General features: G+C 40.4%; 1 protein-coding gene across 8 annotated transcripts in view; it reads left to right on the forward strand.

Moving 5' to 3' along the window:
* The first annotated feature begins 243 nt into the window (after positions 1 to 243).
* The window catches only part of GK (glycerol kinase), a 68,177-nt gene continuing 43,726 nt past the window's right edge, over positions 244 to 24,694 (forward strand). For 7 of the 8 annotated variants that reach the window (XM_059910756.1, XM_059910757.1, XM_059910762.1 and 4 more), the window contains exons 1-4: positions 244 to 500; positions 8,472 to 8,545; positions 10,703 to 10,809; positions 17,924 to 18,001. In XM_059910756.1, the coding sequence (XP_059766739.1) occupies positions 423 to 500; positions 8,472 to 8,545; positions 10,703 to 10,809; positions 17,924 to 18,001 (337 nt within the window). In that variant the 5' untranslated portion in view covers positions 244 to 422. The remainder of the gene's footprint in view (positions 501 to 8,471; positions 8,546 to 10,702; positions 10,810 to 17,923; positions 18,002 to 24,694) is intronic. The other variant, XM_059910763.1, reaches the window with a different exon arrangement.

Raw genomic sequence — 24,694 nt, forward strand, 5'->3', positions numbered from 1 at the left:
AGCCCCGGACCTGCGGCAGGCCGGCCTGGCCGGCTTGGCCGCCTGGTCGCCGTGCCCACGTGACCTGCCGCGCGGGCCACCGCCTCCGCCGCGCCCAGGCCCCGCCCCCGTGACGTCTAGCTACCTCAGATTGTCTGAATGTTCCTTCTCTTTCCGCTTTCGGTAATTGGTCGGCCAGGCAGACAGCGGCCCCCCCTCCGCCCCACCCCCGGAGTCCTGGGGAATGCTGGTGGGGGCGGGACCTGGGCTGGAGGGGCGGGGTGAGAAGGCTCCGCGCCGGTAAAGGGGCCGCCCGAGCGCGATCCGAGCCATCTACTGCTGCCGGCCACCCGGACCTCCCGACTCGCATCCCGCCCCTTCCCCGCCCGCCGCCGTCACCAGGGAAACGGGCCGCGACCGCCCGCCGACCCCAAGCTGGTTTCATGGCAGCCGCGAAGAAAGCAGTTTTGGGGCCATTGGTGGGAGCAGTGGACCAGGGCACCAGCTCGACGCGCTTTTTGGTGAGCCCGGGGTGCCCCTGAGGAGGTGATGAACCGGGGCGGGAGCCTTGGAACGCCGGGGCTGGGTGTCGCGTCCCCATCCCGTTCTTCCCACGGCCCGGGGCCCCGGCCGCCAGGCAAGAGAAGGAGGCCAAGAGCCCCGGAGCGGGACTTGCCACGCTGGAGCTGCCCCGCCCGGGCCTGGGGGAACGCGGCCTCTCGAGACCCCCCGCGGCTGAGCTGAGCAGCCCTGGCCTTGAAGGAGGAACCAGGCCGCCTTCTAATGGGGGGACTCCTCCCCCGAAGGGAGCTAGGACTCGTCGAGCGTCCGTGCAGAGCAGCCCGCCTGCAGCCAGGGACAGGTGGCCACATTGACCGCTGCTGCAGTCTTCCCCAGAAGCATTTGGCCTGCCGGGAGCAGGACGTCCTTGGATGGGGGAAGCTGTGTCACGGCTGTGGTAGCCTAACAGCGTCCTTTGGAGCGGTGGAACGAATATAGTATTAGCGTGATGATGCCTTGTCATTCTCTCCCACAGACATTGCAGAAGGTAGAATGCTAAGGTGGGGGGCGGGGCGGCGAGTGGCAGAGCACATTAGGAAAAAGTCACACTACACTGCTTTTACCAGAATCTTTATTTAATTTCGAAGATTCGTAAATTTCAGTTCTGATACTTTGCCCATTGCAAAGATGACTGTCCTCTCTGCGCTTCACAGCATAAAGCGACAGGGAAATTCTACTTCTCTTTTTATTTACCATGTCTGACAGCAGAGTTTTGCCATAATGGAGTGCTATTTAAGTGACTTTCTGCTAATTAATTTGTTTTGGGCAATTAGGAAACTTGCTCTTAAAGTGATCTAGCACTGACTTCAGTAAGATAATTTAAAAGTAATTTTAAAAAACTATTGTTGTTTAAGAGCCCATGCTTTCAGTGGACATTTGACTAATCTGGCAAGTTGATGTAAATATTTAATGACTACTTAGCTCCCTCTTCACTTCTTTGTCTCAAATCATGTTTTCATGCATTATTTAGTATGTATATATACTGTATGTATACATTGTACATACAGTATATGTATATTTTTCAGAGCTCTGTTTAGTTGACCACTTGACCAAAACCTGCATTTGTACCTTCATGTTGATACTCATCTCTCTTGTCTAAAGTCAAAAGCCTTCAGTCCAGTTTTAGCTTGGTTCTTATTTAATGACTTACCCTGGTTTGAGCTGCCAAGACATAATTCTACCGTCTCTTACATTGTTTACCTTCTGATCACCCAGGGCAGGTTTCACTATGTCTTATTTTCATATAAGTGTCTATAAAGTAATCCTGAATCATAAGTAAGAAACTTAGCCTAACTGGATTTGATTAATAAAATACACAATCATCACTGCCATCTTCCCAAATTAAGAAAGACCATTAAGACAGTGAGCTAACTGTGGGTTGAGTTTTGAAGCCGTATTCAAGAATTGCCCACACAAATGCCTGCAGGGGCCAGGCAGGTAGAGGGAGGAGGGCAGACTGGAGAGCAGACTCAGGCTAAGGGGAAACCTATAGCTGCCAGGCAGGAACACTAGCCCCGTGCTGCCAGATCTTCAAATTCTTTAAGAAAAGCTGGTAGTCTAGAGTTTTCAGTAAAATCTTCCTGTTCTTAAATGTTGGCACCTAGTTCCTAATGGATTGTAGGGGCCAAACCAAACATGGCAGTTGTTCTCAAGTTTATGCAGCCTTTGCCCTCTATGAAAGTGGGTAAAATATTTCATAACTCTGTAGGCTGCCTTTTTAGTTGCCAGCCTGACTGTGCCTTTCTTCCTTTTGACTTTTCACTGTTGCTGTCCCTATAGCCCAGCAATCTTCTTTATCTACTGCAGGTTGTTCCTGGTCCCTCAGATCTTGTTTCCCAAGAGGCATCTTTCTGCATTGGTGGGGAAGGAATGAAAACTTCGTATCATCACAATCAGTTGTTCAGTGTCATGAGCCTTTAAAAAAGTTGGGTGCTGTTTACTGTGGCTTGATCTCAGTGAGTAAGCTAAGGTACACATTCAGAAGGTTCCCATCCTGCTTATACAATGATGTTTAAAAGTTGATCAATAAAGTTTCCTGCTGCTTGAGAAACAACTATGCAAGAAAGCTTCAGAGGTAGATAAAAGGCTACCTGTGTGAAGTAGAGAAAAACTTGGGAATGGTTTAGAAAGGGTTTTTTTTTTTTCCCTTGGTTATAAGGAAAGAGGTTTGCTAAAGCACTCCCTACAAAATACAGATAATAGATTTGCTGAATAAGTGCTTCAGTCACAAGGTGATTCCCAAGGAGTTGTTCTAGTCATATTGTTCCACGTTGTAATTATGACTCAAAAATATTTGCTTACCTTCTCAGGAAAGAATACAGCAGATAAGAACTGTCATAAGGAAGCTTATAGAGTGAAAGGTATTAAAATAATTTCCTGACCATTATTCATTAAATTGTCATATCTCATTCAACATTCACAAGACCAATAACCTTGCTAAGCTTTCTTTTCCCTTTTTCTATGCTAGCTATATTGGCTTTCTCCCATAAGGGACACAAGATTTCTTTATCCATGTTCTTTCATCCAAGGGAAATGCCTCCTCCCTGTGAAAATTTCCCATATCTGCTTCTTGAAATTGTGCTCTACCTCCAAATTTTACTCCAAATTTTACCTCCAAATTGTACTCTACCTCCAAATTGTACTCAACTGCCATCTCTTGGTAGAAGTCTTCCTCAAACCCTTAGTCAGAATTTCCCCCCCTTCCTATAGCATTCTTTTTTATCTGTTAATAGCTCTTAGCACCTACTTCGTGTTATTGTATATCTGCTGTACTTGAAAGCAGGAACCTCCTTTTTAAGACTTGTTCATCTTTGTATTCCTTAAAATATCTTGGTCAACATGACAAATGAACACCTGTTGTATCTACAGGGAGCACTTTATACATATTTGTTGAATAGATTTTTATAGGTCAACTGAGTTTTAAATCTGGTTTTCTTTTTTATCTTGTCAAAAAATGTTAAAACTCTCTGATTTAGGTATGTTTGATTACTTAATTTCTTTTTTTTTCTTTTTTTTTTTAAATGGTGTGTTAGTTTCTGCTTTATAACAAAGTGAATCAGTTATACATATACATATGTTCCCATATCTCTTCCCTCTTGCATCTCCCTCCCTCCCACCCTCCCTATCCCACCCCTCTAGGTGGTCACAAAGCACCGAGCTGATCTCCTTGTGCTATGCGGCTGCTTCCCAGTAGCTATCTATTTTACGTTTGGACCTGCAATTTTAGAACATGTTCGTTTCTTCCTCTAGTTGTCAAAGACTTAAATCTTGGGACCCTATGCATGTGTTTTGTACCAAAGGAAAATTTCCAACTTGTCTGATAGGAAAGTGAACTGGGCTTGGCATGTGTTTACCCAGATTGCAGAGTAGGAACTTCTTGGAAAGAGAATTAGTGTAACAGGTTTAAAGGAGGAGCCATTTCTTCATAAGACAAAAGCTTCAGCTTGAACAGTCAACTTCCTTCTTTAATTTGGTAACTTTATTTTTTCCCCATTAAGTTGACTGTTAAAAAAACCCCAAAAAACAAAGGCTTAGAATGTGTTGTGACTTGAAATGTGTCAGGCACTGCATTGAGGACTTTTCCAGCATTATCTCATTTAATCCTCATAATAAATATGATGTAGGTAGTATTATTAAGCTCCTTTACCCAGATGATTAGACCGTGCTGAAGAGTGTGCCCAAGGTTACAGAGGAACGTGGAACTGGGATTCAAGTCCAGGTCTGTCACAGTCAGAAGACTATCCTCCTAACACCTCCTGCCTTAGGCTCCCGAGCTAAACCTGAGTACAGTCAAACCTCGGTATCTAGGAGACTGGTTCCAGGACCCCCCTGGATACTAAAATCCTAGGATGCTCATGTCCCTTATATAATAAAATGGTGCATTATTTGCATAAAACCCATGCACATCCTTCCATATACTTCAAATCATCTCTAGATTATTTAAACCTAACACAATGTAAATACTATGTAAGTAGTTGTAAATACAACGTAGATGCCATGTAAATAGTTGCTAGGCACAGGGCAAATTCAAGTTTGGCTTTTTGGAACTTTCTGGAATTTTTTAAAAAATATTTTTGATCTGCGGCTGGTCGAATCTACAGAAACGGAACCGTGGATATGGAGGGCTGACTGCACTGTGAAGGGAAGATGGGAGGCTGGGGAAGGCCATTTACCAGTTCTGATTATGGTCACAGATGAATCTTCACCAAGAAAAACGTACTTAGACACAGGTTTCACAATATGTAAAAAATTGTTGCCTTTGAAAAAGTACTGCTGGTTTGGATCATCTTGTGACTCAGATTAAGCAGGGCCTGGGCAGGGCTTAGGTGTAGTCACCATGGCTAATGGTTGCGTAACCATTTTGTTCCAATAGCCAGCATCTATGAAGAATGACTTGAATTGTAGCTCCGTGCTTATTTTGGCAGGAAACATTGCCTTGACCCCGGTTGTCTCATCATACTTAGAGATCTCAAGGTTAAGGGATAGATTTCCGCTTTCTTTCTTTCATTTATGTATCCAGCACATAAGTATTAGGCACCCATTAAGGGCCAGGAACTAATGAACAGTAAATTTGGTAAAACTAATTTGGCTCATAGCTCAAATGAGGCCCCTCTTATAATAAATGTAACCGTGATTCTTTTGTGTTCCCCGCCCCCACTAAGTTGGTTAGTTTTCTTGCCCATCACATTACAGACATGGCAAGAACATGTTCTCATCAGAGAGCTGCCACACTCTCTTGTCCTCTTGTCTCATAAGCGTAAATGTTCAGAGCCTTCAGTTTTGAGTTCCTTGACAAGAACATGTTCTCATCAGAGAGCTGCCACACTCTCTTGTCCTCTTGTCTCATAAGCGTAAATGTTCAGAGCCTTCAGTTTTGAGTTCCTTGAGGGGCAGAATGGTGTCTTTTTTTCCCCTCTCCAAAGCCTAATACAGCATCTGGCGTCTGGTCGGTGCTCATTACATGAATAGACATCAGCAGAGAGAGGCCTCCAGGGCTTGATGTGTTGACTACAACTCTTGGACTGAAAGACTAGAAAGGGAGAACTTGCGGGGTCTTGGAAAAAGTTGAATTTGGCAACTATAGCTATGTTAGATGTATGAATATGCTATTTAATATAATTTCCTTTTTTAGGAAAAATATAATGCCATTTGCTGTGTTTACTTCTGTGGCTTGTTGGAAGATGCCATTATGCCTTCTGTGGTCAAGTTTGCAATGTAACATGTTTGTAGCTAGTATTTTTATTTTAGGTCCTGCAAATTTACATAGTGTTTTAGAGACAGAGTTTATATTCCTGAAGAATATCTTACTTATCACACAGTAAAGTTGAGTATGGCATGAGTAGGCTAATGGGGAAACCACGTGGGGAGGGAAGTGAATGCATGTTTATGATGGGATGGCTGAGTTAGTCATAGGGTGAGTGAGGCAAGCGTGAAAGACAGTTACTTAGTAAGGACTGCATTTTGTCTTCGTCTCTCCACTACTCCCCTTCTGCTGAGACAGAAGGCATGTGTTGTTTCAGAAAGTCCTTTTGAAACAATTTTTATAGAAGTAATTTTCTTTGTTTCTTCAGCTTTTTAACTGTCCCCCTCCTCCAAATCTGCAATTGACCATGATTTAAGCACAATGGTAAATATAGAGCTAATGACTTCTAATTCTAATTCTCCTCTTATAATAGAAGTAGTAATAGTAGCAGTAGTAGTAATAATAATAATAATAAGTAGCAGTAGTAGTAGTAGCAGCAGTAGTGGTAACATCTTTTGGGTTTATGCTATGCGCCTGCACTGTGATGAATTCCTTTCCTATGTGAAGTTGTTTCTTCAGTTTTTAATTGCCCTCCCCCACCAAAAACAAAATCTGGAACTGAGACAGGATTTGGGCTTAGAGATGAATACAGAACTGGTGATTTTTTTTAAAAATTTATTTATTTTATTTATTTTATTTTTGGCTCTGTTGGGTCTTCATTGCTGCGCGGGCTTTCTCTAGTTGCGGCGAGCGGGGGCTACTCTTCGTTGCGGTGCACGGGCTTCTCATTGCGGTGCCTTCTCTTGTTGGGAGCACCGGCTCTAGGTGTGCGGGCTTCAGTAATTGTGGCACGCGGCCTCAGTAGTTGTGGCTCGCGGGCTCTAGAGCGCAGGCTCAGTAGTTGTGGCTCACGGGCTTAGTTGCTCCGCGGCATGTGGGATCTTCCCGGACCAGGGCTCAAACCCGTGTCTCCTGCATTGGCAGGTGGATTCTTAACCACTGCACCACCAGGGAAGTCCCCATTTCCCATTTTATTTAGTAATTTTTTCTAATAAGTACCTGATAGACCACAGTTTTTTAGATATTCAACAAATATTTATTGATTATCAAACCCTATGCCAGGCACTATTCTAGGCCCTAGAGATGCTTCAGCAAATAAAATGGGACAATTGGAATGGACATCCTAGAGACCTACCCAATGCTAAGTTGTAAATTACTGGGCTATTACATGGGCGTCAGCCAAGTGCCTTTTATTTATGATGTATCAAGTTAACCTTTGCCCTGCAAGATATTTTATCTCCTCAAAGGACTTGAGGATTTGCCTTCTTGCTTTCATTATGTTTATTACTTCCTCCCCCAAAAATGATGTGTGTGGTGGGGAGGGAGGGGAGCAGCAACCCCACCCACTGTGTGTTTTCCCTTATTACTTTCTTTGTTAGTCTGCATTCAGCAAGTAATTTTCTCCCACAGGAAACCTAGGCCTGGAAACACTTTCTTAATTGAATGTGACTTTACTGCTGCAATTATAGTGATTTTGGAAGTTAGTTTTAATTAAAATATGAATCCTTACTCTGAAAGACTAAGTAATTTGATACTTAAATATAGGTACACCCAGGTGAGAAATAAATATATCTGAAAAAAAGGTTGCTAAGTTTTTAAGAAGTGTTGTTTTAGTGGTTTTAAATTTGTGGAGGCTTGTACTGCACTTCTTCTTTGGTAGCTTTCATTCATTGGTTTTAATGTTTTATCATCAAGGGTCAGCAATTCATGACAAGCATGTCACAGAGAGCACTCAGCTTGATGCCACGGTACTCTTCTCCCCCTGCTGATATGGCTCTACTTACCTCTCCTAAGAGCTAGACGCATTGTTACACTTCCCTTCAAAGGAATTTACACAGTATACTTTCCTGCCTGGGCATCTATGACTCCTGTCTCCACATCCAAGGTGGATGCAGAATGGAACCTTATACTATCACTATCAGCATTTGGCCAGCTCTCTTTTTTTTTTTTTTTTTTTAAAGAAGTTATCTTTTTTTTTTTTTTTTTTAATTTATTTATTTATTTATTTATTTTTGGCTGTGTTGGGTCTTCGTTTCTGTGCCAGGGCTTTCTCTAGTTGCGGCGAGCGGGGGCCACTCTTCATCGCGGTGCGCGGGCCTCTCACTATCGCAGCCTCTCTTGTTGCGGAGCATAGGCTACAGACGCGCAGGCTCAGTAATTGTGGTTCACGGGCCCAGTTGTTCTGCGGCATGTGGGATCTTCCCAGACCAGGGCTCGAACCCGTGTCCCCTGCATTGGCAGGCGGATTCTCAACCACTGCACCACCAGGGAAGCCCTGGCCAGCTCTCTTTTATTTTTGGTTTTCCTATTCTCTAAAAGAAATCCATACTATTAATTGGTTGATGTATTAAATTTCCTACACCTGGAACCATTTGTTTTAAAGAATGAGGAATTGCCTCTTTAGCTTTATCTTTAATAGATTTTCATTTATCTAAAGAGAAGTTATTATTTCTGAAGCTACATTATAACTTACATGATTCTATCTGAAGAGAAAGTAGAACATCTTGTAAGGCATTTCATCTGAAATGATTTTTCTATCAGTGAATAAGAACTTCAGTTGCTGAATAACTTTTAAACATCTCTGCTCTCTACCTGCATTTTTACCCTAATATTGCAATATATTTTTCAGGTTTTCAATTCAAAAACAGCCGAACTACTTAGTCATCATCAAGTGGAAATAAAACAAGAGTTTCCAAGAGAAGGGTATGTTTCCCAATTTCATATGTAAAGGTACATCATGTTTATTAGTCCATCTCACCCCGCCTGCCCTGTGCTTTTGTAAAGTAAACTTAACCAAACACCCTCCTGAGAAGACGTGAGGGATAGGTATTAGTCAAAAAAAGAAGCAGTAACTTGGTAGCTCAGCAAAAACATGTGGATGATTGATGGCTTAGGAATTCAGTGACAAAAGGAAGCGATAATGAAGTAATAAAGCAAAGGAGTATTAGATATCAGAAATTCCACGTTGACTTTGAAATCATTTAGTTCTGTGTCTCCATCATTGCCAAACTGCTGCTTTGCTGATTTGCATGTAAGGGTTTTTTCCTTAAATAAAGATATGTTTTTAAAAAAACATTCATATATCTTATCTAATACTAAAATCATCCTTTTGGGGAATAATGTTCATATATAGTAATTGTGATATTACTACTTATATATATGTATTATATAGTACATATACATATATTATACAGTATTTTATTTAAAATTTGATATTTATAATACAACCACTTTGAAAAACTGTGTGGCAGTTTCTTATAAAATTAGTCATACATCTGCAACATTCCACTCTTAGGAATTTATCCAAGAGAAATGAAAGCATATGCCTATAGAAAGACTTATCTACATGAATGTTTATAGTAGCTTTGTTCATACTAGCCCAAACTGGAAACCCCTCAAATGTCTGTCATCAGTAGAACGATAGCAATGAAATACTGTTTGACAGTTTTTCAAAAGTGACCTGATACATGCAATGACATGGTTGAATCTCTTTGATATCCTGGAGAGTGAAAAAAGCTGGCCACAAAAGAATACATCCTGCGTGGCTCTATCTGAAATTCAAGAAGAGGCTAAACTAATTAGGATGATGGAAATCCGGAAAGTGGTTGCCTGTGGAGTGTGGGATTGACTTGAAAGAGGCATGAAAGAACTTTTCTGGAGCAATGGAAGTATTCTATATCTTGACTGGGGTGTTAGTTAGATTGGTATATACATTTGTTAAAACTCAACAAATTGTGTGCTTTCAATCTGTTCATTTCATCGTAAAATTTACTTCAATTTAAGAAAGAGAGGGAAACCAGTGTCTTACCAAATTTTCCATTAAAAATTTTCTCCTAGGTTTTAGAGAATTCCTTTGTTTAATAATAAAAGCTATTGATATGTTAGCAGCATTAGAATGACCGTCCACAGGCCTGATCCCAGTGCAATTTAGAGAGAGAACAGCTAGACTTGGAGGGACAAAAATTAGAAATATGTGGAAGGAGATTGGGTTTTGGAAAAAGAGAATTTAGAGACAGAACTCAAAGCTCAGGAAAGCCAGGCAGGCCTGAGGAAGGCAGAGAAGAAAGGCATTTGGAATTCCCTTGCTACTTCCAGATTCTAGCATAGGATTCTTTTAACTTGTGTCATTTCTACTTTTGCGTAGAAAAAGTATGCCATTTGTTTCTCCCAGGTATTCTTCCTTTTCATTTATTATGAGCCATTCATCCTTCTGAGATCCTTGTACCTTAACCACAATTGCACTGGGATTGGGTCTGAAAACTGGGACCAATCACTTGTCTACATGAAATAGTTATTGGAAGGAATGTAAATTTTTTCCCTAAATTCTAACAAAACATTTTAGGAAATAAAATGACAAAAGAGATTAGTATACTTATTTGACTTTTTAGAATTTGTTTTACTTCATAAATAAATAAATACACAAATATATAAGTAAGTAAATGAAATCAATGTATCAAAAGAATAATATCTATATCTAGTCTGTTTAAAAATGACTAATGACTAGTGAAACATAAAGATAGTACATCAGAATTCATCACACCCACAGAATATAAAGAATTGGGGAACCAGTTGCTTATTGGATTTGAAAAATAATTTAAAAATACGTAGAATATTTGCTATTTGCGGCCTGGTATTACTTACCTCCTTTCAAATGATTAATTACTGTATGAAGAATAATAAAAAATGTAAAGTAAATAGGCTCTTCTTTAAATCATTTCTTTAGAATATTGGGTATGCTTTGCTTATCTGATTTTCTTCAATTTATGCAGCCACTCCCTCATAAGTGAACATCTCTAGAGAAATAAATTATATCTGTCTTGCTCTCTTGTGGACTAACGAAATACATTCTTTTGTTTGAAGATGGGTGGAGCAGGACCCTAAGGAAATTCTGCATTCTGTCTATGAGTGTATAGAGAAAACGTGTGAGAAACTTGGCCAGCTCAATATTGATATTTCCAACATAAAAGGTATTTTTACTATTTTACTCTATATATGATTATCTCAATTAAATTCATTCATTCAGCACATACTTGAGTGCCCATGCAGTGGCAAGCATTTCTTTGAGAACTGAGGATACAACAATAAACAGGAAGATTAGGTCCCTGTTCTCATGAAGCTTTTATTTTGGTGGGGGTGAGACCAACAATAAGAGCAGATAAGTACCAGCTAATTTCAGATGCAGATAAAGTTCCATACAGAAAGTAAAACCCAGTGATATGCTACAGTGTGCATAGAGAGGCTTCCTTTAGATTGGAAGGCCAGAGAAGTCCTCTCTGAGGAGGTGACACTTTTGCTGCAGTGTCAAAGGCCAAAAGGGGCCAGCCATGCAAATATCTGGGGGGAAAATGTTTCAGGAAAAGAAAGCAGCACATGCAAAGGGCCTGAGGTGGGAATAATTTTGGCCCATTCCTGGATCAGAAAGAAGGCCAGCATGTCAAAAATACAGTGGAAGAAGGGTGACAGGTGAGGGTGGGTGGGTAAGGGGTTTCAGAAGGAACTGAAATCTGAGAAGTGGATGGGGCCTTGTCGGCCACAGTTAGGAGTTTGGATGTTATTCTTAGTATCACAGGGAACCATGAGAAGACTTTAAGCAAGGCCATAGGGGGTGACAGGATCTGACTTGCAGTTTAAAAACAACTTCCTGCCTGCTGTGTGGAACAGTGTGGAGAGTGAACAGTAAAGGCATAAGTATGGACACAAGGAGACCAGTGTGGAGGCCGCCGTGGAAGTCCTGAGAGAGAGGACGATGACTTGATTGACAGTGGTAGCAGTGGAGGTGGGGAGAAAGGGCCAGAACTTGCTGATGGATTGGATGTCAGGGTAGCAGAGAGAGTAGTAGGGTGGGGGAAGGGGTGGGTCACAGATGAGGCTTGGGGTTTTTGCTGGAGCTCCTGGATGGACAGGGATGCCCTTTACTGGGGAGAGAAAGACTAGAATAAGGAACAGCTTGGGGAGGCGGGAGGTTGTTAGAAATCAGAGCACTTCACTTTTGAAATCTCCCTTAAATAATTGTCTGAGAGTGTTAGGTTATTACAAGTATCTCCCTTTAATTCCTAGTAGTTTAAATAGAATATCTACCTGAATTTGGCTTTGCATCATTCATAAGGGAGAAAAAAATAACCCAGTCATCTAAAATTGATATGCTACTAGTGTAAAGGGTGGAAGCATAATGTGGTAATTGCCATCTCCTTAGAGTTTAAATTTTTCAAGTTCATCATTCAAGGGCTACTTTTTTTTTCTTTCTTAGGTAATTTGACTATAGATAGGGGGAACCATCAGTTGGTGGTGGTGGTGGTTCCTTAACTCACGTCATCTTGGCTCTGAAATTTACCAGCACTCCTGTGTTGAAACATTGATTTTTTTTCAGTCTTTCCCTTATTTGTATAAATAAGACTCACTTAAAAAAAGGCTAAGTATAATCAAAACCAGTCATTCAGCAAACTCAGAGTGCCTACGATGTGCTAGGTGTGCTAGGGGAACAGTGGAGCACAAATAGGGTCGTGCCAGTGTCCAATGGGGGAAACATGTTAATCCAATCACAGACTAATGGAAAATTGTAACAGTGATATTTCTGTTACTGCAGATTTTTAAAAGAAATACCCATGTACGATTTGATATTTTGTTAACAATTTTCTAATATCCTACCTTCATTTTATCCCTACATCTAAGTGAAGTACCTCAAACTTCTTTTAGAGTTGCATTCACCAAGGTTTAGATGAGTCCTGTGTCAAAGTGATTGTTGGTCAATTTCCTTGAACTGTCCTCACAGCTTTCATGGTCTAAACAGTGTAAACATGTAAGAGGCATTCAGTAGCATACTCTGTTGTCGAAATATCCATTACCAGTGATGTAAATAATCTAGGTGGCGGAATGCCATGTTCAGGATGTAGATTCCAGAGCCACTGGCCATGATTTTGACTTCACTCTACCTCCCTTTCAGGTAAGATAGGCTGCGGCATGTTGGCCCTCTGGACCCACTCAGGTGGCATTCTTTTTTCTCTTGTTTTTGTGGTGTTCGTGAAGATGACACATAACTCCAGTCCAGGTCACTTGTCTTCCACTTGCACTGTCTGTAAGAATACTGAGCACACAGCTCTCTGCTCTACGCTCCTCTGTGTCTGGCCAGTGTGAAACCCATACCTGAACCAAAGTGACCCAGCACTTCCTTCTCAACAACTACCAGCCTATGGCCAAGGAAGAGAACGTTCCACAAGCCCCTCCATACCAGGCCAGTTGTGTTAAAAATTTTTTTTCCCAGATAATTTATTGAATTGGCACTGTCAAGGGCCAAGCTTTTGCTTGCCTATATAGAGCTCTAGGTCACAGAACCCTAATGCTGTAAAGGATCTTCCATCACTTAGACCTAGCTGCAAATGAGAGAACAGGGACCCTTTGCAGGTCATGTAGCTATTTAGTGGTGGTATAACATGAAAGCACAACTGCCCTGTCTCCTGGTCCAGTGCTCTCTTTCCTGAGCCACACTGATATAATAACCTCAAAAACCACTTGAGTTTTTGGTTCCAAAGTGGCAAAGAAATGAGTTTTTTCCAGCTAAAGAGTGATTCATTTATCATCTTACCTGGTAATCATTGAGTTCATCATAGCTGGTTGTATTTCTCTGGCAAACTCCTGTTTCATTGGTTTTAGTTGTCCTCATCTGCCAAAATTTGTCGATTTCAGGTCCCTATGAACAGTGTCTCCAAAATTAAAGTTCACTTTCCAGTTTAACAGCTCACGTGAGCCCAAGACAAGTAAATAGGCTGCTTCTTTCCATCTTGGCTTAGAGAGCTGGGCCGCTCTGTTTGCCTGTCACTGGACTGAAGGAAATACAAACTCTAAAGAGTTACAGTACCAGATAGTCTCATTCATCCTGCCTCATGAGATACAAGCAAAATACAACATACACTGTTACAAAGTTGAGGGCATCAAGTCCTCAGCGATTAGGTTAGACAGTAGTTCTCACACCCTTAGAGGACAGCGAAGCCCACACACCCACTGCCTCGCCCTAGCCAACACATCCACCCACCGTTCCTTCGCCTCTGAGACTCGGCCTCTCAGAAAGGCACTCTTTGTCCTAAAGGGCCTCCCAGCAATGGCCACATCTCCCTTGCAAGTGGTATAACTTGCCACAAGCACACGTCTGCCAGACATGGAAGCTTTCCACCTCTTCCCAGTGGCGCCTTTAGTAGTCCCAGAGCCTTCCTCTGGGGCTCATATTGTTTTGCTATGTGCGTTTATTGGGTTGTTGTTGTTGTTTTCTCCAGAAATGTGTTCCAATTAGAAATTATAATTTCATTTTTAAATAAGGGTGCATGTCATCTATAATTCTACCAAGACAACAATGATAACATTCTGGAGTATTTCCAAAGGCTTTTTTCTAAGTATATTTTCTTAACTGTGATTATAACTTTTCACAGGCAATATTAAGGAAAATTTAACCAGATTTTGAATATAGCATTTAACTAGTTAATTGTACTAGTGACACTCAGTTTTGAGGAAAAAAATCCCCTGAAAACGAATATATGGATGAAGAATGGACCTACTAGATACGAGAGTAACGTGTTGGGTTTTATATTGTCCAGTGATTTTAGTATCTGTAGCTAAAAGACTTGCATGTCACATTCATTTGCTCTTGTGGTAGGTGAACTAGGGTGGAGGATTATAAAGCCTAAACATGTTATTCTGAAAAAGAAGGAATTAAAATTAGGAACTATTAAGAGAAGCACATGTGCTGGGATTAGCAGTCAGGAAAGTTTTCTTTAAGAAACATAGAAAAACATAGAGGATTTTAGGGTAAAAATGACAAGAAATTAGCACAATTAGAAGTTCAGAAGTTCAGAGGCAATGCATAAGGCCTGTGTCGGGAGAAACCGGTACTAGACTTGTTTGTGGCTGGAAGAGAATCCTGAGAAGCTGGTTCACTGGACTTTGATTGTCTGCAAGAAAAGCAATTTTGCTTGGCACGAAGGAACCAAATTAAGATAGAGGGGAAAGAAGAAGTGGTTAGAGTGAAACCTGTGACTAATGAATCAGATCGAAATAGCTCTAGATAATGTTCTGAATACCAGTTAGAATGAGCCAATAAAGAAAGGTAGCGTGAAGGACATAGAATAGAAACTCCAGGATTGGGACTTCCCTGGTGGCGCAGTGGTTAAGAATCCGCCTGCCAATGCAGGGGACACGGGTTCGAGCCCTGGTCCGGGAAGATCCCACATGCCGTGGAGCAACTAAGCCCGTGCGCCTACAGCTACTGAGCCTGCGCTCTAGAGCCCACGAGCCACAACTACTGAGCTCACGTGCCACAACTACTGAAGCCCACGCGCCTAGAGCCCATGCTCCACAACAAGAGAAGCCACTGCAATGAGAAGTCCATGCACCGCCATGAAGAGTAGCCCCCGCTCGCCGCAACTAGAGAAAGCCCGCGGGCAGCAGCGAAGACCCAACGCAGCGAAAAATAAATAAATAAAATAAATAAATTTATAAAAAAAAAAAAAGAAACTCCAGGATTGCAACTAAGGAAGCAGCCAGCTAGTTAATGGGAAATTAATGCAGTGGGGAAGAATAGGAGAGTTTAGTAGACCATGAATTCATTGTGAGCCCTCATTGTAAAGTTGTCACATATCACGTTCACAATACTCCACCTTAACAGCCATTGCCAAGGTCCTGCCGAGGTCTCTGGCCTCTGCTGTGCCCACAGTGCTGCTGGGGAATTCCTTTATGTGTCCCACTTAGCTCAGTCCCATTCTTTGCAACTGGTACTCCAGTCTCTGTGTAACAATGATGACAATGAATGGCAGCAATAAGTGACATTTATGGAGTGGGTACTATGTCCCAGGCACTGTTTTAATATGCATTAACTTAGGTTTTCCTTTTTGTAACCCTGTAAGATGGGAACTTTTATCATCTCCATTTTACAGAAGATAAAACTGAGACCCAGGATCATGCTGCTAGGAAGCAGAGGAGTTGGAATTTGAACCCCAGCAGTCTGGCTTCAGAGCCTGAGCTCTACTGAATAGCGCCCAAGCTTCACAGTCCCTGTTTTAACAGATAACCTTGCGCCCTACTTCACAGAGAAAGTTGAGGCTCTGGGGTCTAAATTCCTCAACTTCCTGTCCCAGTACTTAATGTCTCGCTCTCTTGCCCCCTTCCCTCCATCACAAGGGAAGCAGTAGCCTTCCGCCCTACTGAGGCTCCTCCCTCCACCTGTGTATTAATCCCATCCCCTCCTGTCACTACAAGAATCAGGACCGTGTCCCATTCATTTCCAGACCCCTTTCCCCCCACATTCTCCTTTCTCTTCCTTTATTCCTACAGACCTTTTGGCCTTCTACTTTTTAAAAAACACCCCCAAATCTCTTCCTTTTACCCTATGCCTCTAGGTTTCCTGGTAGTAGAATCTCATTCATCTTTATACCTCTAGAAAAGGTGTTAAATAAAGTAAGTATATTTGCGTTGGATAAAGATTATTTAGAACAAGGGAGCTGCTGGTCCCCTTCAGCTCTCTGTTGGTCAGAACATTCCTAGTATGTCTTATTCTGGGTGTACAGCTTGAGTAATTTGGACAGATAGTTGCATGTTCCTAGGAGAGGTGGTGAAGGGACTTTAAACCATGCCCTATGGAGGTGGGGCAGTGGAAGGAAATTGAGCTGTTTAGTCTAGACAGGGGAAGAGAAGCCTGGAGGGACAGAATAGCTGCTTCAAGTGTGAAAGACTGACATGTGGAAGAAGGATTCACCTTATTCTTTGTATCTCCAAAGAATGTAGCAAAGATCTATAGGTGGAAGCAATGAGGAAACGAATTCTTTTTAAATAGCAAAGCTGTAAAGTAGAGATTTGTTTGCCTGGAGAGAGGTAGTGAGTATCTTGCACTAGAAGTGCTGTCTGAATGGTCACATAACAGGCAATTCCAGAGATTTGAGCATAAGATGGGTTGATTATGTAGCCTTTAAGGTCTGTCCTAATCTTAAATTGTGGAAAAGCTCCATCCTTTAGCCCAGTTGTGCAACTCTGCACAGTAGAATCACCTGGGGAGTATTAAGAAAAAATAGCAATGCTCAGATGCTACCCCAGGTTAGTTAAATCAGAAGATTTGGGTCAGGGCCTGGGCACCAGTATTTTTTAAAAGCTCTGCAGTTGATTCTAATGTACAACCAAGTCTGAGAACCTCCAATTTAGCCAAATCAAGCCGAATTGAATAAGATGGTATGGAATGGTATTTTACTTATAGTAACTTACTGTAACTATAGTCCTTGAGTTGTATATAGGTTAGTATAATGTAATTGCCATCACATACTGTACTTATGCCTGATTCAAACTCTTTGTCTTTTGTTTGTTTGTTTGTTTTTTTGGTTGCACTGGGTCTTAGTTGCGGCTCACAGGCTCCTTAGTTGTGGCACATGGGCTCCTTAGTTGTGGCATGCGAACTCTTAGTTGCGGCATGCATGTGGGATCTAGTTCCCTGACCAGGGATCGAACCCAGATCCCCAGCATTGGGAGAGTGGAGTCTTAGCCACTCTGCCACCAGGGGAGTCCCTCAAACTCTATGTCTTGTAACATATTATTAAAATACATGTAGAAAACTGAATTTCTAACTAAGCATAATATGAGTTTGCCCAGCATGAAGGATTTTATCTGTGACTATTTTCTTAAAATACAGGCATGTGTGCACACACACACATGGAGGGAAATTTCTTGTGGCAGTTAGTAAATAAATGAATGAGGTTATTGTTGGTCTCCTCAGCATGATAAATTGGGTATCGTAAATTTGGGAAGTTATTGCATTCCCTGTTTATAAGGCAACCTGCGAGTCTTTCATTTGGCTATTGATCTGGGTCCATGTCATGGTGTGCTGGTAGTGAAGCAGGAAGAAGTCTGTAGAAAGAAAAAGAAGTAGTTGACATTGGTGGTTCGCTTTTCCTGGGCCAGTCAAAGAAAATCAACTCAATACCACTACAGACGTTCCAAATGTTTTTTTTCAAATTTTTATGTTTAGTTGTGCCTGTAAAAAAAAAAAAAAGTGAGAACTATCCTCAGATTTCTGCTTGTTTTTTTAATCCTTTCTGTTTAACTTTCTCTTTAAAGCTATTGGTGTCAGTAACCAGAGGGAAACCACTGTAGTCTGGGACAAGTTAACTGGAGAGCCTCTCTACAATGCTGTGGGTAAGCTGTTGTGCATGGATGTCAAACTCAAGGCCTTTCTCCACTTGCAGGTGTTGCCATACTAAAACATCTGGCTAACAAAGCATGTAGTCATGTTCCCTATAATCTCATGGGTTGGGCTGAAGAGTCCTCTAAGAAATGAGTTGTTATATATTTACCATTTTCAGATAGTTATTCCCAATTTGAATTAACTCTTTCCTATGCTTGCCCCTTCCTGATAATTTGTATTATACAAATGAGTCAGTGTTGCCAGAACTTTTTATAATCCCTGCTGTTTCTGACACCTGAAAGAGATCTCACCTCCTCCTCCCCTCAAAAATCAAGATTACAGATGTCCCCAGTCCCTTCTCTACCTTTACATAAAGTACTTGTATACTTGTTCTTCCCATCTAGAAATTTGAATCGACTCTGCTGAGCTTATGAAAATGAAATGTCAAAAGTTGAGCTCCTTCTGCTACAAACTTGGCTATTTCAGCAGGGATTCAAAAGCTCAATCTCAAATATACCACCAATAGATATCACATCTTATTAAATGTGAATAACCATGGGTATATTTTAGCCTCACTCTTAGTAGCACATGACAGTTGAGCACTGAATGACACTGTCATTTGCTAAAAGGAAAGTTTTGTTCTAAATATACAATCGCTAAAAGGCATTATTCTGTCACAAATAGCAAAGCACAATTTTTTTGTCAATAAAGTAACAGGTTGTGGGTTGGACAGTGGAGGCAGAAGTTGTTAGAGATGGGATGATTTATAGAGTGAGCTCTTTTTACTTTACAGTTACTTTAGTAATATATTTAGTTACTTTAGTATTGATTGGAAAAAAGTGATATTCAAGCAGAAAATATACTAACAAGGTGCCTTGTAAGAGTAGTGTGAATTCCTTTGGAAATAATCTTTATAAAAAATGAAGGTCTTTAATGTTGTTGTGTTATAAGAAAGCATTTAGTATGTCTTCTGTATCTGTGATAAAAAATTCAAGATGCAAAAAAGGTCAAAGAATTGCAACCAAAGGTTCTCTTACACAGAAGTACCTCTTTTAAAGCTTTATTTTGTTCTCATTCTCATGAGCAGCCCATTTTGAATATAAGCAGGATATTACAATTTTAATGACTAGTATCTAGGAGAGTATTCTTTCACAGACCAATGTTAGCCAACTTCTTATACTAGTTAAGGTTTTACTTTTTGTTTTCCCCCTCGTGAAAGGAAGGGCCTACTCACAGGAACCAGAAAGTTCCTGTTAAACTCTAAACTTTGAATTGTAAAAATGCAGCTTTGGACTTTGAGTTGTCATTTTAAAATAATGCAACTAGGTTAGTTGAAGTTATGCATAAGTGAAGGATTTCAGTAAATATTTTACCAGAAAAACTTTTTGAGATGTGCTTATTTACTCATTCCTTTTTCTTCTACAATTTTTAGTTTTCTATTTAAAAAATATCAGGCATTCAAAACAGAATGACTGAAAACCAAAAGAAACAACTGACATTAGAAGCAGACCAATAAGAAATCCTGATATTAGAGTTATCAGACTTTAAAATAACCATCATCTACATGTTCAAGGAATTCATTGAGATGAGTGATAATCTTAGCAAAGAAATGGAAATTTAAAGATCGAAATTCTAGAACTGTATTAAACTCAGTTGTTGAGTTTTACATCGTATTAGACACAGCTGAGTTAGTGAACTGGAAGGGAGATCAGAAGTAAATATCTAGACTGAAGCACAGAGAGACAAAGGTTTAGAAAATACAGAAAAGAATCTAAGAGGAATATGGGGTAAGGTAAGAAGGTCCAACATATTTGTAATTGGAGACCCAAAAGAAAAGGAAAGAGAGATAGATGATAAAAGTTTTTCAAAACTGTTGAAAGATATCATGCCACAAATTCAAGAAGCACTATGATTCCCCAGGCAAGATAAATACACATAAAGCCATACGCAAACATATGCTGAGACCTGAAGATAAAATGAAGGATTTTAAAGTAGCCAGAGGATATGACCTTCAAGAGACCAACACTAAAACTTTCAGCTGATTTCTCAAAGAAACAGAGTACAATGGAATGAAATCTTTAAAGTGCTAAAAGACAATAACGTGAACCTAGAATTCTATATTTAGTGAAAATATCCTTAAGAAATGAAGGTGAAATATAAAGGCAAAGACAAACAGAGACTTATAGGAATCATTACAAGCAAACCCCTACTAAAAAAAAAACTAAATAATGTTTTTCTGGTAGAAGGAAAAAAATGTTCTCAGGTGGAAATTTGGCAATGCAGGAAGGAATGCAGAGGCCTAGAAAGGGTAAATATGTAGGTCAATCTAAATGAATTTTGACTGTATAAAGAAATAATGTATTGTGATATTCAAAATATATTAAAATTTTAAGTACTACATGGCAACAGTAGTACATGAAAGGAGTATGGGGTAGATGAGGTTAAAGTGTCTTGTGGTCCCAGTATTGTCAAGGATGCATGTTGTAATCTCTAGGGTAAGCAGTAAAAGAGTGAATAATGTATAAGTCACAAGCTTATAAAGGGGGAAAATGGAATGACTGTAAAAAAAGAAGGCAAGAAAGGAAAGAAAAAGGAGTAGAAACAGGAAGGAAGGACAAATAGAAAGCATTTATATCCAGACATGTAAGTAATTATATTAAAAAGGACAAGATTACTTTTTTCAGTAAAATCTAGCAAAGGACTTAATTGAGACTGCTAATGAGCTAATGGGATTAGAGCGGTAAGAATGGAGAGACAACTTTGCCAGACCTTTCAGAGGAAAGATACAGCTGGTATGTTTGGCAATTGAATAGGGCATAAAGATGAGGCAAAAAGAAAACAGGGCTGCAAGATTTTTAGCCTGAGAGAACAGAAGGAAATTAAGTAATATTTAAAGAGTACCAACGTGGGAGAAAAATGGCTTTCTTTCTTGGACAAGGTTAATATTGGACTTGCAATCAAAGCTTATTTCTGGACAGTTAGAATTTGTAGCTCTGTTGTAAAGAGATTGTTCAAAATGTAGACTTAGAAGTTGCTAACTTAGATAGTCTCAGTTTATTACAGAAGAATTCACCATAGGAATGAAGGTAAAATTAATTGGTTCAACAGAAGTTTAGATACCTTTCTGTAGACAGGTTCTGTGATGACCCCTAGGCATATAGTGACAAACCAGGCAATCACCATGCTTGCCTTTGTGACACAGAGGCTAGGGATAGGAATTTGGAGGATAGACGAGGAAGGGGCATAGAAAAGGAGGACAGAAGAGTAATTAGCTGGGAAAGAAGCCACTAAGTAATGACAAGGGTAGATTCTACCTCCAGTTTTATTCCATCTAGGAAAACACTAAGGTGTCATATCTCCGTGCAAGTTTTCAGTTGAGAATATCAACACAATATTAAATCTTTAGCAGCTTTATCTTAAAACAACACAAGGTGGGATTGATGGAAACAGAATCAGATTTTTACATATCTTTGTCTTTGAGCTTCTTTGTTTATATCAGAGCCTGTGGGTTTTCTACTTTTCCCCTCTCTCTCTCTCTCTGTATGTTTTCTTCCTTCCTTGTCCCTCTCTCTTGTAAATCTCTGTCACTGAAGGCCTATCCTGCTCCTCTTCATTCTTCTCTCTCTTTACTTAGTAAATTATATAACTGATGAGCAGTATTTGTTATAGACAAGCAAATGAGAGGGGCAGTCTACATTTTTTTAATTGCCTTTTGTGTCGCCATATTTATGGCTCAGAGTCCTCGATAAGCAATCCACTCACTCACCCCCAGTACAGTAACAGAGAGGAGAATTTCAGGGGCCTATTAGTGGACATGAAATAGGCTAGGTGAAGAAGTTGAAGACTGAGAAAGGCTATTTGTTCTTCCTCGCAATAAAGGTGTATTTGTTTACTGACATCTTTTATAATGGTATGCTTATGAGAGTAGAGGTGGCCTGTTTTAGAAGTTTCATATTGTTTTAGAATTCATGTGTTAGTTCTGTGATAGACGAGGTGAACACTGCAGCCATTTACCATGATGGCCTCACAGGTGGATTGCAGCAGCTTTGTGGCCCTGGATCTGAATGAAGCAGGCCTTTGACTTCTCTCCCCTACCTTTAGTTTTCCTCATCCCTCTGGCACTTTTTTCTCTCCCTCTTAGCATTATCTTCATCACTGTTTTCCAAAGAATTCCCTCCACCCCACTCTCCACCTTTTTCTAAGCCTTTTCCTTCCAAAACCAACTCTTTTTTAGTGGCCTACAGGCCTTGCTGTCTTCTAAGTAGTATTGAAAAGAAGGTTTGGGTTTACAAATGCACCATAGACTAAATTGATAAAGAAGCACAAAACTACACAGGTGGTTCAGATGTTGAGTGGGGGAAGGCTTGAATCAATTGATATTTAGTGTGTTCATATCCACATTTCGCTGATGTTACTGGTGAAACGTTCTGGCCTAACTAGGATGGCCCAGCTCTTTCCCCTCTTCTTGTCCAGGTTTCGTCACTCACTATTGAAGTTGATTGGTGTACACGGCAAGCCTAGTGCAATATGACCCTCATCTCGGTAGCTTTCTGTAGAGCACAATTCATGATTTAATATAAAAATATTATTCGTAGTAGGGACTAATATCCAGGAAGGCAAGAGTCACTAATTTTGAGTGACTATGGTATACTTAGTATACCTTAGTACAGTATACTTTACTATATACTAAAGAGAAGTTTAGTATACTAAAGAAAACCACCAACAAAATCATGTGTCTCTGAGTCATTATTCCTTATTTAGACGGGATTGCAAACATTTTTTTTAAGATACTGGATTTAAAGTTCCCTATGACACATAACTCTTTCTACAGAGCATGGCAGTTTTAAACATTGGTTATCCTCTTTGCCTTTTTTTATTTTTACATGCTAGTTAACCCTGGGCCAATGATTAAACCTGGTTAGTCATCTGTTGAGATCTGAAGGAACATTGAGCTCAATTCTTCTATCTTTTCTGGAACTGGGTTCTGTTTCAGAGTATCAGCATGAAAGAAAACCATAGAAGGCAAACCAGCTAAACCTCCTAAGCATGCTTGGCCTTAAACAACAAAGGTGTGGTTTTGTTTTTTATTGTTTTGCTATGGAAGGGAGCAGATTTTTTACTTTTGTAAAATCTAGAGTATTCAGCCCTATCACGATCCACTTATTTTTCATTTTGTCAAGTCTCTTATTACATGGTTCTTTGAATGCCTTACATCTCCTTCAATCCTGGATGAAGAAATACTGCCGTATTTTGCAGTGACTGAATTCCTCAACTCTGGCCAGTTTAAATAAAAAGAAACTAAATTAGAGTTCAACTCTGAGGTATTTTTTCATGTTCTGTTTAAGACTATGACTTCATCCTGACTGTACCTATATCACAGAGATTTCATTCTGAATTCAGACTCTGCCTTTTCCATTTACTACCATTCTGTGCCTGTTGCCTCAACAGTTAAGCTGGAGAAACTAAAAGTATGGATCTCATAAGCTTGAGGTGAAGATTAATGAGTTAATACATGGAGGACACTTAAAACAGTGCCTAGCAGACTATAAGCCTTCAGTAAGTGTTCAGAACATGGGCACTGTTCTGAATTAGATGATAGCCTTTTCAGTCCAGGAATGCCAGATGAAATGGCTGATTTATATACAACAGGTGTTCTTAGGGAAAATGCAGAGCTTACCTGGGGTCACACACACTCATGTCAGCCATTGGCATTTTGGCATTTATACACCTAAGAGCTGAAATAGGTTTCAGCCCCCAAAGTTTGACATGCATGTTTTAATTCACCCCCCCTCCCCAACTCTCCACGTTTCTTTCGGCCCCACCTGATTTCTGGAAATGTCATCAGGTGAGGGACAGCGTCTTTCCCGTTGCAAATGACCTCATAGCAATTAAATCTGGTTTACTAGATGTAATGTCTACTGTGGGCAAAACGACCCGATAACACTTTGTATAACTGTCAGCAGTCCTTGCTTAGGGTGTGTTCCAAAACCTGGAGCCTTACCTTCATCTCCCTTTCTGTCAGGCCAGTAGCGCCTCGTAGCAAACCATCCAGAGGAGATGTATTATTTGCCTTTGCTTCTAGTCAACTGAAAATAATTTAGTTTATCTTTAGTGTGTTTGCTTATTTTTTTTTCCTTAGGTATATTTCCCTTCTATTGTTATGACTAACCAAAACTGATGCAAATTTCTAAATATTCTAAAAATGATTTCTTCCTCTACGCTGTCACTACATCACTAAACTAACCTTGGTCCGTGGGCTTTGAGGCAACTGCATTTTTCTTCACTCTTAAAACTTTGTTTTCAGAACAAACTAAATCCACCAGACATATATTGGATGTGACTTTATTTAATACAAATAAAAATTTCAGATCACCCAAGTTGGGTTTTTTGAACCTATTCACTTGGTGGTCTGAACCATTTAAATCCAATTTATTTGGTCTAAGTAAGGGACATGCGTTGTAGAAACAGGCTGTATGGTATTCTGGACTCTATTTTCCTTTTTCTGATGTTTTTCCGAATCACTTTGGAACTTAGCAATTCCCTGTTCCCTTTAGATATGCTGTTGCTTTTTGTGGAGATGAACTTCATCTCCTGCCACCCTACCAGGGAAGTGCTTTCCTGGAGCCGTGCCCTCCCAAAGCCACCCATTTGTGTCTTTCTGCAGGTGGCCCCAGCAGAGATTGTAGCACTGCTACAATGCTAAT

Source organism: Balaenoptera ricei, chromosome X (genome assembly GCF_028023285.1).
Source record: "Balaenoptera ricei isolate mBalRic1 chromosome X, mBalRic1.hap2, whole genome shotgun sequence".
Lineage (NCBI taxonomy): Eukaryota > Metazoa > Chordata > Mammalia > Artiodactyla > Balaenopteridae > Balaenoptera > Balaenoptera ricei.